We start from the raw sequence: 15,426 nt of genomic DNA on the forward strand, positions 1-15,426 counted from the left end.
CTCCATTTTGGAATAGCTCCCACTGCAGGGTAGGCCTATCGATTACAGTAAATAGAGGAAAAATGACTTACATGAGTAGCTATTATAGAGCATACTTACCTCATATTTATCGTCTTTGGCTCAAGAGAGATGCCAAGGAACATTCCTATCCCCGCGCCACTCCAAAAGGCACTGGTCGAGTGCTTCCGAGCAATCGCCCGCCTGGTTCGACCAGAGCTTCAGCGTGAAGTCGTCTTGGTTGGTGGTGCGGCCAGCGTCGCCCATAACTCGGTATATTACACTGAAGATGTAGATATTGCGGCCCCAGAGAATGTCCTGTTGGACATATGGGTGGGTGTGACGGCCGGCACCCCTGAGTTCACCATGGTGCCCGATGGCACGGTCTGCTTCAATGCCCGCCAGGGATTTCCGGTCCAGATCGATCTGATCCAAATTGGTGATAGCCCTATGGACCGCATATATAATGCAGAGCCCTTCTATGAAGGGTCAGTAGCCTCCGTATCAGACCTATTGCGGCTACGGGCCATGTCGTATGTCGACTGTGGGAAGTCTGGGGACGATGTAGATTTCAAATGGTTATTGTGGGAGGTGGCTAGTGGGGGTCAAATTCTTCCAGAGCTCGATAATGAGGAGCGGGCGTATGTCGCCGAGGCTGGGAATTCTTTGTTAGGGAGGGCTGACCGGCTGGGTTTGCTGGCTGTACTGAGTGAGAAAGATGCAACTGTGGTTTTTAATACGATGGAAACATAAAAATCCATTTTTATTATGGTTCGAACGGCAGGACATTGCCTTATTTGTCGCCAATTCATCTGGTATTAAGTACAGTGAGCCTGTCTCTTTCGACAAGTATGAAAACATATGGTCCCTTGTGGACTCAGCTGGATGCATGGGGCATTAACCGCTTTAGAATACAGAAATGTGAGATGGATAAAGAGCTAAAAGAAATGCTAGCAAAATATCTTCGTGGCAGCTCAGAGGGCTCTTTGCAGGTCCAAGTCGACGAGCCATGCAGGGTGGGTGGGAAAGTCATCGGAGCCTTCAATAGCGGCATTGACAAACAGGGTGTGATGCCCATGTTGAAGGGAATTTGCATCACCAGCACAGTGGCTGGTCAGGTAAAACGCTCGGGGGCCACTCGCCTCGATATTGGAGAGCTTTTCGATTACTGTTGACTGGCCGTTGTCGATGTCTGTCAGATGGGACGGTTTCTCGCTGATTGTCTTGCGCCATGCGATCAGTTTGGCTCCCCAACTTCCATGAATGTGTCCAAAGCAGTGCATTCGCGGTCTGCATCGAGCGACCTTGTCAAAGAGATGCTCACAGCCTGCCCGCCGACTAGACATAGAATGATCCAGGATGCCCCGAGGCGGGCCATGCGTCATAACAAGATCAACACTCCCAATTGCAAACTCATGACCTTCGTCCGGTTTATACTGAAAGCCCCATTCCCCAAACGATGGGGTGTACGGGCTGGCGTATACTGTTAAGGACGCGCCGTTATTAAGAGTAAAGTAATGGGTCCCTTCGTCTAGAAGTCGGATCCCGCTTTTCTTCACGTCGACATGGTCAAACAGCTCTCGAACCTGCCCACAGTAACCGTACTCTTTCTCGATCAGTAGTGGGTCGATATCTTGCAGCCTTTGAGCTTCATGGATTTTGTTCTGAAATGCAAGAGGGTCGAGTGTGAAGTCGTGATTGCCCGCGATAACAAGTTTGAGTGGGGCGTTGATCTGCTTTATGAGATTGATGGCTGCTTTGAATTCGTGCAGTCTGGACCCCATCGTGAGATCGCCACAGTGAATGGCCACATCTGCAGGTTCATTCGATGATGGTATGGAGTCGCGGCTGTGCGTGTCTGAGATGACGAGAAACCTCGTTCTGATGGTAGCCATATTGAAGATTCAGGGCTGAAGACTATCCGTTGTTCTGACAAGTAGTAGTGTGGTGTACGGCTTAGCAAATATCAAAGATGAGGCTGGACACATGGAACCTCTTCGGCGGGTTCGAGCATCCATCCTTATCACATGACACCTTTGCATCATTGCTATAGCATCAACGATGCTTCTTGAGGAAATAGTGAAGTCATCGTTACCTGAATAATCAGGCCAGAGAACTCGTGTACAAGATAGGTATGTCGTGGCTGCACTGTAGCACATACTTTGAGGTGTTCAATAATATACTAGCATCAATTTACTGTCTATCCTTGCGGGGAATTTCAACTATCATAGCCCAAGCATCACTACTACCTAGTTAAACTTATAGCAAGAATGCATTCGAGTGGCATAACGTTATCATTGCGATGTTTATATACAAAAACGAGGCTACCTCCCCAACTCCTACGGGGCAACACGGCTCATGATTCTCCATACCGACTTCAAAGCAGACTGAAAGCAGACTGCAACCAGCCACAAGCGTCTCACATAACTTCATTCCAGCACTTGCCACGGCCAAGTGCTTTGTCACAGTCACTACCGGGGAAGTTCCTCCAGGTCGAGCCATTCTTCTTGCAGTTCGAGAACCATCCGTTGTAGTCCATGCAGATGTCATGTCGTTTCTTGCACTTATCACTGTGAATGTTGAACTTGTCGCTGCAGTTCGGGCCGCCATGGTTGTTCATGCAAGACTTCTTTCCCTCTCGCTTCGAGTGGCTGCCATGATGATCATGGTCGAGGACAATCTTCTCGCCAAAGTCGTAGACGAGCACTTTACCGTACTGAGCGTGCGGCTTCGCGGCCTTTGCAAGGTAAATAATACCATCTTTGATGATATTGCCTTCGACACCCGTAATCGAATCGGTCTGTCTTCGGCCCAGTACCGAGCTGTCGCCGTTGACTTGATCGAGGTCCAACTCGCCCAGTGAGTTCGCCTCATGCTGCTGGCCGTCATGCTCGACAAGCGCTCCGTCGACGGGGAAATAAGCTCGCAGTGTGCCGGACCCTTGATCGTAGAAGTAGTTTGGCATGTTCTTCCACACGTCAGGGTTCTTGTTGTAGTGGTCGTTGAGGTCGTCCAGCTCTTCCGCTGGGATCTTGATGGTTTTGTAACCGACTAATTTGACAGTGTCGTTGCCGAGCGAATAGTCCAGTGAGTTAATATAACGCTCTTCAAAGAGTCTTAGGTCTCGCTCAGAGAGAGGCAGGGCATAAGAAAGGTTGGAGGATATCGCAAATGCCGTCAGGGTCAACAGCCTGGAAATGAATGAGGTCTTCATATTGAGAAACTACTCGTCAGTTAGGTCGATGTTTGATAAGAAGGCTGGTGATGGTTTTGAGATTTATAGGGTATCTCGCGTGCTATTTATCTTCCATTCTCCAGAAAGGTAAAATACTATATTGGCACTCTCCTTGTTTATTCCTCACATACTCCCACATTAACACGAGTTTCTCAAGCTGTTAAAATGCGTCACGCATGAGGCCATCCCAGAAGCGATGAAGATTGTCCTCATCACGGCTAATTTAAGAAACTATACGACCTCTCGCTCGATTTCACGGTCTTCACTCTTCTTAGCCTGAAATGAATACGGAGAATTCATTTCTGAAGAACTATTTTTGGTACAGCCAAGAGCGTCGATCACGGGCGATTGTAGTATCCAATCGTCTGGCGGTCTTTACGATGCCAATGCTGAATAGCCTCGCCGGTGTTATGCGAATACGAGCTCCGCGCACTGGGTCATGGTCTTGGCAGAATTTTGATGTCGCTTCGTATCAGTCCCTCACATGATGTAATATAGACATCCACTGATTTTGACCCTTGCTCGCTCAATTGTAATGCGTTCATTCGACGAGGGGGTAACCCCAGACCGAGGCTTCTGTGAGATGCTGCAAACCTGAACGTATTAGAGAAAGGTATCAAGACAAGACATCATAAGTTGGTGGCATTGCAGATCCGTCCTCGTATTGCGGGAGAGACGAGTTTTCATGCAGAAGGCCCTCGGGCAGGTCTTCGCCAGTCGTCACTTCGTGCAGCGACAGAGGGTAAAACGCCTTGAAGGATTTCCACAGCCTTTTTCGATCCAGTAGGCTCCTTGTTTCCTGGTGGTAAGTGTCTTCACCAGTGATGATTTCAAGCTTTAGTTGATGGCTAACGGTAATTGCTCTCTTCTTGGTAGATAGCATGTAAGGTCGAGGAGATTCCGAAGTTGCTTGATTTGGAAGCCCTGGTGCAGAGGAGACACGGTATGAAGAGATATCTAAGCTGTCTACAGCTTTTGCGCTCCGTGGGATCGTGATCCCGAACACGATGTCAATTTCCCCATCAGTGTCTTCAATATTCGACTGGGTCGTTGACAGGCCCCTACTGGCAGTCCATCGCCCTTTCTGTGTCCCGCGTCCTACTTGGCGTACGCATTGCTTCTCGCATGTCGTGGTGTCCTCGTGCCCACCAACCGTGGTGACCGTCATTAAACGAACTGTCTCTTCCACCCATCACCTGAGCTCTTTGATGACCACATACTTCATTTCCATAGGCCGATCCCCGGGGGTAATTGTTCGACGAGCGAGAAGATTGGCAGAGTATGTTAATCTCGTGGCACTTGGGTCTACAGATACCTCTGGCGTCAGGCACAGTTCTGTTGACAATGTTGCCCCGTGATAGTTTCGAACGTGACTGACACCATAACCGGGACTAGGAAGCACGCGACGAGCTATCTGGATCGGTCTCGTCGTGCTTGTCGAGGTCCCTGAGGGCCAGGTTGCGGTGGCCGTAAGCGTGTAGGATACTTCCCCTACCATTGTCTTCATGGTTCCTGGCAGACTAGCAGGAATGGGAATAAGAAATTGAAATCGCAGTAGCCTCATGCCACCGTGCTGGTCAGCTGTGGATACCGTTGGCGAGCCTTCCAATCTACACTTCATGACTGTTTCTACATCCGAACAGCCTCGAAACTCATGAGCCGCATTGACTCGGTTCGGAGCTAGGCGCCGCCTCGACAGGCGCTTGAATAGATGGACATTTTTCTTACCGATAGCCATGGAGTCGCGCGTTCGGGTTGTTAATTCTTGATCGAAGGTGAGTGTGATATCAGGGTAGTCTGGCTGGTCGGATCTAGGAGACGAAGTTGGTACCAGAACAAATCCGGACAATCGAGGGCTATAGGCCTCATTGCGAGACAACAGGGTTATGTGATGGGTACTGGAAGCTTCTAGCTGTAGCTCCCCCGGTTTCACAACACCGTCGGCGCATTGGCATCCATCGTGGATACGCTGTGTGCCAGGCATCAAGAGTTGTTGTATCGTACACGCGATTGATTAGGATGATGGGAGTACAACGAGTTGTCGCCAGACTTTTCACAGCCGGTGCCTGTCAATGCTTTTAACATGTCAGTCCATTGTAGATAAATGTACCATGGGACAATGTGGAGGTATAATAACGTGGGGCAACTGCTTCCTCGACATAGTCCATACAGATCACGAATCTGATGATGCTAATGTATGCAAGTGGGTCCGCGGTAGTTGAAGTTCCCGAAGAGGAAGCCAAGGAGTACGTTTATCCTTTGCGCTTGAGATGTAGATCCACTATCCCGAACCAATCACGTTCCTATCTTTCCTGAGCATCAGACATGGAAGCCAACCAGGGCGATATCATGGGTGCTCTTCACCTAGCTGTGAGAATCGTGGTGCATTCAGCATATAACCGGCTACAAAGGCCAATAGACAAAGACTAATCCACTAGAGAACTAACAAAGAATGGAATAAAGGGGGGGAGGGCATAGAAGTATATAGCAAGAGGGAAACAGAGGATATGTATATTTGGAGGTTTGGCAAAGCCTCGTATCCTTGGAGATATGTCCTTGATATTAGAAAGACAACGCTTCTCGTCCAGTCGTAATAGACCACTGGTGTGGTAGAACTGTAACCTAACCAAGTTACATGTCCAGTTCGATTATCATTGCTGGCTGGAATTTACCACTCAGGGTCGGTATACCTGTAGATAGCAGAGAGCCGGCTTACCAACCCTCGACCTTGTTCTAAACGGTTTACAGAACACTGGCGCATCGCTGCTACGGCATTGGAGACACTGACCCGTACTGTCATACAGCAGGCTGGCCGATATGTGTTGTTCGAGAATGTTTCCTTTATCTTCGTCCCGCAATGTCTTGTTGTGCGACGGTGTTCGAACTTGAAGCTGGTCTGGATCGCTCAGGACGACCGAGAAGGGTAATACATGGTTGAGACTGGAATTATCGTCATCTGTGAAGGCCAATGAACGTAGCTTGTGCTCTACCGGTAAAGGCTGGTTGGAGAACATAGTGCTAGTATATGCACTCCCATGCGGCATAGACATGGAGATTGGCAGGCTTGCAGTCCTCTTCTGTTGGACTGTGGCAATAATCCAAGGCTGGATGGTTTATGTCTTTCAACCCTCGTTTTATTCCCTTGGGATTGCTCAGACATCGTTGGGCCGTCCAGTATTGCTCATAATTACTGACTTGGGTGGATTCGACAACGCCTTGATCATTCGAGCCCCGAAGCACGCTAATATCGAGGCGAGATCATCCACGATCCGTGCGACCAGCACAAGCTGCCGAACCGACTCGCAGCCGATCGGTTAACTAGTGTGGCCCCAACGGTAGCCAACCCGGTCTGCTTCTAAGCTTTGTACGTAATTGCCACTGTTGTTTGTCTTCCTTCTCATGGTTGTTAGAACCCATCCGTGCTTGAGAGGGCCTTAGGGAGTGGAAGTTGAGGAAGATATACGGAACTCGGGATCTCTCCATGTCCGCATGAACTGCATCATTCTAGAAGCAGCCACGAAAGCACGAAACAAATACAGAAACTCAATTAAATTAAGGAAGAATCTGGAATACTAGGATTTTCTTTTTACTGCATTATTTTTTAATTTATTAGTTGAAAACTAATATCAAACCAGCAAGGTGAAACTCTTTCGCAGGTAAGCTTTCCTCAGGCACTGGCGCTAGACACCTTGTTGCCTTGGTCGGCAGGGTAGCCGGTGGTCAACAGCGAAGGTCGGAAGCGAAGCCGGTCCAGGTTATCATGGGACTCATAGTCCAGCCCTCACTAGTGCTTGGCTCCACGTTACTAGGAGACACTAAATCTAACAATAGAGGAGAGAGAGTACAAGATAGCAAGAGAGAGGGAGAAAATAAAATAAAAATAAAAATCACCAAAAGAAACAGGAACAGAAAACGACCGAAAGTAGCGTTGTAGGACCAGAATTATCTCTTATCGCTACTATAGCAGTAATCAAGTATGCTACATACAATGTACTGCAGCATGCTTAAGATAACGTTTTATATCGAAGTCTGGACGGACATTCCAGATCTGGAGATAATATCCCCCGTCGACCCACATCTGGCCTTTCTTTGGTTCCTACCCCGCATTAAACTCGAATGGCAAAAGTGAGTTATCTCAGCCTGCATGACAGTGGCATTGGCACGAGAGGGAGCATTACTAGCACACAGTTCGAGAAAAAAAAAAAAAAGAATTGGGCAACAACTGCTTGCTCAACCATGATCTCTGTCAAGCACAGGTCCCCTTCCAAATCCATGGAAGCCTCACAGAATAAGGAAAACCGCGTCAAGAAGCGCTCGTCCAATGCGTAAGTTAGTCCCCGTGTCTCGGCGTGCCGTTCGCCACGTCGCTAACATCAGGCCGACAGCTGCCAACGATGCCGAAGACAAAAGATCAAATGCTCGGGATCGCAGCCGTGCGACACCTGTAGCAAGCGCAAATCAACTTGCACGTTCGATGATCGGGACCAGAAAATCCTCGTCACTCGGGGGTGAGGCTCCTTGGCTGATCTCTGGTTCGTGCAAAGGACACCACTGACCATGACTCTCCCAGATACCTCGAAGACCTCCAACGGCAGCTAGCACTCCTCAAGGGCGGCGAAGATGAAGCGTTCAGCCCGCAAAGTATGGAGCAGGAGGTGCTCCGGCCGACGACGGAGGGTAAGGCGTCGATATCGGAGGCGACGGGACGTGCCATACCAACCGATCCCATGCTAGGAGGCGACGACCTGGCCGTCGAAGGGGAACCGGAATGGGGTCACAATCTCGAAGGCGCATCGCAACTCACAAACCCATTATCGTCGGGTCCGTCCACGTTTATGGCGGCAGCATCCGGGCGAATCTGTAAGTGTTGCCTCCGTCGCCTCCCTTGTCCACGTTCACAGGACTCACGAGAAGTGTGGTAGTCTATCTAGGAACCTCGTCCAATTGGTCCTTCGCGCGCAAGATTCTGAGCATGACGCATGAGCATTTATACAACGCGCCCCTGCCCACGGGCAGTCTCTACTTCGACGGTTCGGCGTACGATCTGGGCTGGGAGGGAACGAGGACCACGGTGACCCACGAGATACCCATGGCGCCTCCCTTAGACTTCTCCATCTACCTCATCAACGCGGTCAAGTTCCATGCCGGCCAGTTGTTCCACCTCTTCGACGAGGAAACCTTCATGGACGGCTTGTACGCCTTCTACGAGAATCCAGAGCATCAGATGGCGCATTCGGGCTTGTGGTATATTCATTACTTGCTCATCCTGGCGTTTGGCAAAGCGTTTGTCGTGCAGCGAAATCAAGGGAGTCGACCGTCGGGGTGTGAGTTCTTTACCAAGGCATTGCAGTTGCTGCCGGACACCACCAACCTCTGCCGGGATCCTATCGTTGCCACCGAGATTCTTTGCTGTATCGCCCTATATTTGCAATCGCTTGATTGCCGCAACTCGGCGCACAATTATGTAAGTCGCAAACCCTGCCCAGCGCCGCAATGTCGTTAACCGTGTAGATTGGCCAAGCAGCGCGCATCGCCCAGGCCCAGGGAATGCACACCAACATGTCCGCGGAGCACCTCGGGGACGCGATCGTCCAGCGATGCCGCCGGATTTGGTGGACCATCTACATCCTCGATCGCCAGATGACCTCGTTGATGGGGTTGCCACAATCCATCCGCGACGATCAGCTACACCACCAGCTGCCCTACTTCCCGGGATCGCCCCAGAAGGCGATCGCCCTCAGCATGCAAATCAAGGTGTGTCAGATCATGGACGAAATCAGCAGCAGTAGGTCATCGCCCGATTTGTGAGACGACTTGTGCTGACGGTCCGAGGTGTTTATGGGCCGGATGGCCGCCTGAATCGGAATTTCCTGTTGAGAACCAAGAGCGCTCTCGCCAGCGCCGCAGAGGTGATCACCGAGCTTCGAAAATGCTACGACTTGCGCCTAGATGAGTCCTCAATCAGCGGCGTGTCCCGACTATCGGCGCACCTGCATCTACTCTACCATCAGGTCTGACCGCTTCGCTCCTTCGTGTTCGGGGATTGCTTATGGCTGACCGTTCGCAGTGCATCGTATTGGCAACCCGACCGGTGCTGTTTTGCTTTTTGAAGATGCGCATCCAAACCACCGACAGTTCGCTCGAATCCCTGAACTCGTCGGCCAACGTTCGCAAGCTGCTGCAGGTCTGTATCGACTCCGCGCAGCAGATCCTGAACATCCTGATGGTTCTCCAGCGACAGAATCTCTTAGGTAGGGACCCTTCGCAGACCCCGGGGTGGGCATCGCTGACCGTCTTCTAGACAGTTTCCTCCCGTTCGACCTCGAAGCCACGTATACCGCCGCCGTCGTCCTGGTCACCGCCCCTGCAGCTGACGCGTCCCTCCTCGACGACTGGACGCCGTGGTTCCACACGAGCGTCACGGTGTTGGATGAAATGATCTCGCGGGGGAATTTGATCGCCGGGTTTCGCAAGTCGGAGTTGCAGCAGCTCGCCGGGATGCTGAGCCAGCTGACAACCGACGGAGACCTTCATAGTGCCGAGCTGGCAAGGAAAGGGCAGCTGGATCGCATCATCTCCCGACTGCCCTCCCCGTCCACGCCGGATCGAGTGTTCGGGATTTCTGAAATCACCAATCTGAATCCGGGTCTGACGACGGACGAGATCATGGCTGTGGCGGAGTCGATCGATACGGGGGATGTGGATTGGATTGCGCACGCCGTCACGGAAAATCATATCTGGTAGTTATGATTTTGTTATGAGTAGCGATGATATCCCATAGAAATGAGACATGAATTACCTGCCACGGAATGGACATGCGATGGTTTTCAAGACGTCTTGCGTCCCACCCGCTTTCACACACGATCTTTGATCTATTTTGAAGGTGAAAAGTGACTGACGCGTAGAGGGACTCGGCCTGCACGGGAGCCGGGACTCGGTCGGGAAGACTGCCGAACGGGACACCGGCCGATCGGGAAGGTGCACCCTACAACCAGAGTCGTTTCACCGGCTTTTACGGCTCAATCAACTCTGAATCGAACAAATCCTTGGGAAAGAAAGGTAGTCGATTTCTATTTTCCAGACGATACATGGCTAGTTGCTATGGAGACTGGAAGGGCAGTCGAGACGGTGAAAGATGATATATATATACTGTGATCTATGGTCTTCTTTCCTAGTATAAGATAGTGCAATCGCTTCAAGTACATCGTAAAATTGAAAAACAATTATAACAACAGTGCACGTACGAGACAATCAAAGCTTCGGTTTGCCAGGTTGAATATCTTTGAATTCTCTGGTCGACCCGATCCGCCAACTGACTGCGTCGCCCCATTTGCCATCACCACTTTGCTGGGGCTCCTTCCAGCGCCAGCGTGGAACAGGCTGTTGCTGGTCGGCGGCCTCCAGGAGCGCCTTCACCCAGCGGCCGAACAGAGGGAACATCTTGAACCCATGTCCGGAGTCACCCGACAGCAGCACCACCGAGGACGAGGTATGCGGAACGTAGTCAATGATGAAGTCCGAGTCGCTGGTGTCCGCAAACCAACACAGGGACTTCTTCACCAGCGGCCGGTTGGCCAACGCGGGGAGCGTGTGTGCCAGTAGTTGCCGGATCTTGGCCTCATCCTCCGGGGGCACGAAGGCGCTGTCCGATACGGATGGGGCGTGCGACACGCCGGTGGCAGGATCTGTGTTGACGTATCCGCCGCCCATCGGACACAACTTCAAGAGCTGCGTGACGGGATCGGGCTCAAAGAAGAATCCGAGATCGCGCGCGTAGGTGATGGGGATGCCTCGTAGCGCTGACGTCTCCTCCTCTGTCAAGTGAACGTGTGCGACCGACCACGATTTGGCTACGACTTGCGACCCGATGGCTGGCACTAATTTGGCGGCGGCAGCCCCAGCCGCGACAATAACGAGCTCCGCAGGGTGGAAGCGACCGTTCTTCGTCCGGATGCCTGTGCTCTTGCCATCCTTGTAGGTCACTTCGGCGACGGCGCCATGCTCCCCCAGAAAAAAGCGGACCCCCGCCTTCTGGGTCTCCCGGTACACGGCCTTCAAGGCATTGCCCGAATGTGCGTAACCATCAAAGCTATTGAAGTATCCGTTCCAACCGGGGAACTGACCGTCAAACTGCCAGAACCGTTGTCGGATGTCCTCGTCTTTTTCGATCGGAAGGACGTGTGGTTTGAGCTCTGGGTGGCGGTTGGCGGAGGCCTGGAAGCGTTTGAGAGTCTCAACCGCTCGCTCGGGGGCTTTTCCCGAGACACAATGCAGGAAGCCGGTCTGGTGGAAGTGTGGAGCAAAGAGGGGAGTTTTCCACTCGGCGATCGCTTGCTATTCTGGGTTAGAACAAGGCCAACGGCTGATGGGGCCCAGGAGTCTACCAACCATGGTCAAATCCGTGTAAAACGGATCTTCATACTCGGCGCGCACAATTTTGTTCAGGTCATTGGCAGCGGAGGGGCGAGGAGGGATCTGGTCATCTTGCTCAAAGACGGAGATGTTGTTATATCCATCCCGAGCCAGATGGAGGGCTGTCGAGAGACCGAAGGCACCGCCTCCGACAATGGCAATGGGCTTGGATTTGGAAACCATGATGGCCAATTCGTAGAAATCGTGATGCTGTCTTTATCCACAGTATCGAGAGCTGCATTAGTTCTTATATATACATGCAAGCGACCCCAGAGCTGCCGGGAAGGAGGTGAATGCCCGGGAGCGTTGCCGGTCGAGGGCCCGATAGCGATAGACTAGACTCCCGCGATAACAGCTTGCAATGCGGGGGATTTCGCACGAGCCCCACTTATAGCTTATCGCCCCATATCCATATCAACCATCGGGATGCAATCCGATGAGGGGTTGTGCCATGGTTCGATGGGTCGATGGGTCCAGCTCCTTGCCGTTCCTGGCGCATGCGCTGTAAGGGTTGTGAGAAACATGGGATCGTGTGACCTCCCTTCGTTTGGGAAAAAACTTGCAGAGATAGAATCTACAAACATAATACTTCTTACTAATCAAGAACAAATAGAGTAGTTAAGAAAGGTATATACCTACAGACAGACACACGGACAGACAGACGGACATACACCGCTGGAGAAGGAGGAGAAGCAAGCTTCTCTTATACAGACTATTTTGAGTAGACAATAATGATGATATGGTCAGGATTAAATATCTTATGAGTCCTTGATATACGAAAAGATTACGTCAAATAGAAGTAAAACGTGAAAAACGTGAATTTTTGAAATCTAACTATATGTACATCTTTCCATAACATCGAAATTCATGCCGTCATGTAGTTGTATCTAGTGGTTGCTAGGATAGGTGAAGCCCTCCAAGGGGAAGAACTCCTCCTTGATCATTCTGGGGCTGGTGAAGCGCCGCAGCATGTCGGAGCTACCAGCCTTGTCGTTCGTACCACTGGCACGAGCACCGCCGAAGGATTGTTGTCCGATCAGAGCGGCAGTCGTCTTGCAGTTGATGTAGAAGTTTCCAGCGGAGTAGCGGAGAGCATCCTCAGCTTCACGGATCACACGGCGATCCTTGGCGAAAACAGCACCGGTAAGGGCAAAGCCACCGCCCTGCTGGTCGGCCTTCTTCAGGATAGAGCTCCATTCGGCGTCAGGGTAGACATAGATGGCCAAGACGGGTCCGAAGATCTCCTCGTCAAACAGGCGGTGGTCAAGGGAGTGGGCCTGGTAGACAGTGGGGTGAACGTAGAAACCAACGGAGTCGTCGTAGGTACCACCGGCCACCAAGGTCAGGGAGGGATCCTTGTTGCTGGCATCAATGATCGACTTGATCTTGTTGAAGGACTGGCGGTGGATCACAGGGCCCATGAAGGCCTCAAAGTCCTTGTCGGGGCTACCGATAGTGATATCCTTGACACCAGCCTTCAGCGCCGTCAAGAATTCCTCGGCACGGCTCTCTGGGAGATACACACGGGAGGTGGCCGAGCACTTCTGGCCTTGGTACTCGAAAGCACCGCGGATGGTGTGGTTAACTGCGCTGGGGATGTCCGCGGTGTTGTGGATGAGGTGGAAGTTCTTGCCACTGGTCTCACCGACCACACGAGGGAACTCACGGTAGGTCTTGTTGGCGATACCTTCGCCGATCTTGCCATAGATGCTGCGGAAGACATCAGATGATCCGATGAAGTTCAAGCCGGCAAAGTCGCGGTGAGAGAGAGCCACGCTGGTGACCTCCTCCGCATCACCGGGCACAAACTGCACAACATCCGGAGGCAAACCAGCCTCAAGCAGAATCTTGTAAACCAATGTGCTCGCGTAGATGCTGGATGGCGAGGGCTTCCACACCACCACGTTACCCATCAAGGCGGGAGCTGAGACCAAGCTGCCACCCAATGCTGTGAAGTTGAAGGGCGAGACCGCGTACACGAATCCCTCAAGGGGTCGGTATTCCATCCGACTACAAGAGTTAGCTAGGGGCTTCTCACAACAGCTCACTGACATCGGCCAGTACATACCTCCACATGCCATCAGTACCCCGAGTGGGTTGCTTCTCCAACAGTTCCGCGGCAAAGTTGCAGTTCTGACGGAAAAAGTCGGCCAACTCGGCCGCAGCATCGATCTCGCCCTGCCAGACATTCTTTCCTTGACCGAGCATGGTCGCCGCAATCAGCTCATACCGGTATTTGCCCGTGGCCAACTCGGCCGCCTTCAAGAAGATAGATGCGCGATCGACAAAAGGGGTCTCCTCCCAGCTCTTCTTGGCCTTGAGAGCGGATTCGATGGAAGCAGCGACCTGCTCCTTGGAGGCAAGGGGGTAGTTGGTGAAGGTAGTGGCATGCTCCGAAGGAAGTGGTTGATTCACAGACTTGGAGACCTTCTGTGCCACACCGTTGTAGAAGACTTCACTTTGGACGGGGAGTTGGGACCGGAGCTGCTTCAAGGCTTCTTCCACCTTGGCGCGCTCCTGGGAGCCTCGCAAGTATAGAGGCTATGAGGAAAGGAATTAGCCGCCTAGAATCCTATGTTCAAATATGTGATTTGTACTCACGTTGGGTTCATTTCTGGCATCGGGGAGTCTGAAGGGCACGGTCGCTTGGTGCGGATTTGCAAAGTCGCACTCGGGAAGGGTCGCAAACTACGCGCAGAGGAGCGCGCAGGGTTGGACAGTCTCATGGAAAGCATCTTAGTAGAAGACATGATGAATTGAGGTGATGAGGGTGAAGACAAAAGCCAGAACAGCATTCCAAGCTGCGGGCAGCTCCATCTTATGAATTGGAGATTTCGGCAAAGCATCCGACGCTAAGTCTGGGGTTTCCCCACGCCACGACTGATAGCCATCATGCGCCTTCGGAAGGGAAGCCGAGTGCCTTCGATACGGATGACCGATGATAGAGAGTTCTATTACTCATGGCGCGCAATCAAAGGGCCCCTCTCGGCCGGTTCGCTGTTTCTCGCACGTTGCCAGCAGGGTGTTCATCCGGTGTGGAATGCTGCAATGGCAACCAAGTGAACAACTACCTCACACGAACAAACAGTATCCCAGCCACCTGCCTTCATGAGCTACACAACATCACAGACACTCCATGGCGATTGGGGTAGCTCCGTTGCGGGGAGACTCGCCGGAGACTTGACCGCTGCTGCAGTGTCGGCATCGCTGATCGCGCCTACAGTGACTATTATTGATCGGTATGTTGGTATGGACAATGGTCGCCTTGGAAATGGTCACTGATGAAACCAATACAGAGCCCTTGTCGAACGAGCCTCGTCCAACAGACCTCTTCTCCAAAGTCTCCGTTCTCACAGCCTGGCTGCTCTGAAACGGCCGGGCGCATTTGTCTTCTCCCGCCCATTCGGTCTCGTATGGACCTTATATGGAGCGACTTATGCGGTCGCCAATGGAACTGAAACCATCACAAAAGATATTTGTCCAACCAGAGTTGACCCGATTACATTTGCCACAACATTCATCGTCAATGTTCCTCTCGGTGTCTGGAAGGATATCCGATTTGCGCAGCTCTTCGGAAGTCGCATAGAATCGAGCGCAAAGGATGCTCTTCGTGTGTCTAGCAAGGTCGTCTCAAAAGCTGCCACGGCGACCTTCCTTCTCCGTGATGGAGTAACTATTTTTGGTTCCTTCACCCTAGCCTCCTGGTGCTCGTCTATTATCCCCGATAGTCTTGCCTCCCAGCCCAGCTCAAAGACGGTCATCACGCAGATCGTTGTACCCGT

The 15,426-nt window shown here is 51.8% G+C and overlaps 7 protein-coding genes across 7 annotated transcripts; 3 read left to right on the forward strand and 4 right to left on the reverse strand.

The window, feature by feature from the left end:
* Positions 1 to 129: 129 nt before the first annotated feature.
* On the forward strand, positions 130 to 750 carry ANOM_008571 (uncharacterized protein; the record flags this gene model as incomplete). The annotated part of the gene is made up of 1 exon (XM_015553827.1): positions 130 to 750. One exon carries the CDS (start codon positions 130 to 132, stop codon positions 748 to 750), a length of 621 nt encoding a protein of 206 aa, XP_015403608.1.
* A 221-nt stretch (positions 751 to 971) lies between these two features.
* ANOM_008572 (metallophosphatase domain-containing protein) lies at positions 972 to 1,892 on the reverse strand (the record flags this gene model as incomplete). Its single annotated transcript, XM_015553828.1, has 1 exon — positions 972 to 1,892. One exon carries the CDS (start codon positions 1,890 to 1,892, stop codon positions 972 to 974), a length of 921 nt encoding a protein of 306 aa, XP_015403607.1.
* Positions 1,893 to 2,416: 524 nt separating this feature from the next.
* Positions 2,417 to 3,211, reverse strand: ANOM_008573 (uncharacterized protein; the record flags this gene model as incomplete). Its single annotated transcript, XM_015553829.1, has 1 exon — positions 2,417 to 3,211. The coding sequence occupies one exon, from the start codon at positions 3,209 to 3,211 to the stop codon at positions 2,417 to 2,419; it is 795 nt and encodes a 264-aa protein (XP_015403606.1).
* Positions 3,212 to 7,468: 4,257 nt separating this feature from the next.
* On the forward strand, positions 7,469 to 9,976 carry ANOM_008574 (Zn(II)2Cys6 transcription factor; the record flags this gene model as incomplete). The annotated part of the gene is made up of 8 exons (XM_015553830.1): positions 7,469 to 7,557; positions 7,618 to 7,740; positions 7,803 to 8,092; positions 8,155 to 8,696; positions 8,744 to 9,017; positions 9,065 to 9,243; positions 9,300 to 9,483; positions 9,534 to 9,976. 8 exons carry the CDS (start codon positions 7,469 to 7,471, stop codon positions 9,974 to 9,976), a joined length of 2,124 nt encoding a protein of 707 aa, XP_015403613.1.
* A 507-nt stretch (positions 9,977 to 10,483) lies between these two features.
* ANOM_008575 (NAD(P)/FAD-dependent oxidoreductase) lies at positions 10,484 to 11,827 on the reverse strand (the record flags this gene model as incomplete). Its single annotated transcript, XM_015553831.1, has 2 exons — positions 10,484 to 11,566; positions 11,621 to 11,827. 2 exons carry the CDS (start codon positions 11,825 to 11,827, stop codon positions 10,484 to 10,486), a joined length of 1,290 nt encoding a protein of 429 aa, XP_015403612.1.
* A 704-nt stretch (positions 11,828 to 12,531) lies between these two features.
* On the reverse strand, positions 12,532 to 14,332 carry ANOM_008576 (delta-1-pyrroline-5-carboxylate dehydrogenase; the record flags this gene model as incomplete). The annotated part of the gene is made up of 3 exons (XM_015553832.1): positions 12,532 to 13,654; positions 13,713 to 14,185; positions 14,246 to 14,332. Coding segments are annotated over 3 exons (1,683 nt in total), but the record flags the coding sequence as incomplete, so codon positions are not given.
* A 420-nt stretch (positions 14,333 to 14,752) lies between these two features.
* Positions 14,753 to 15,415, forward strand: ANOM_008577 (uncharacterized protein; the record flags this gene model as incomplete). Its single annotated transcript, XM_015553833.1, has 2 exons — positions 14,753 to 14,883; positions 14,941 to 15,415. Coding segments are annotated over 2 exons (606 nt in total), but the record flags the coding sequence as incomplete, so codon positions are not given.
* Positions 15,416 to 15,426: the final 11 nt, after the last annotated feature.

Source organism: Aspergillus nomiae (genome assembly GCF_001204775.2).
Source record: "Aspergillus nomiae NRRL 13137 chromosome Unknown contig00324, whole genome shotgun sequence".
NCBI lineage: Eukaryota > Fungi > Ascomycota > Eurotiomycetes > Eurotiales > Aspergillaceae > Aspergillus > Aspergillus nomiae.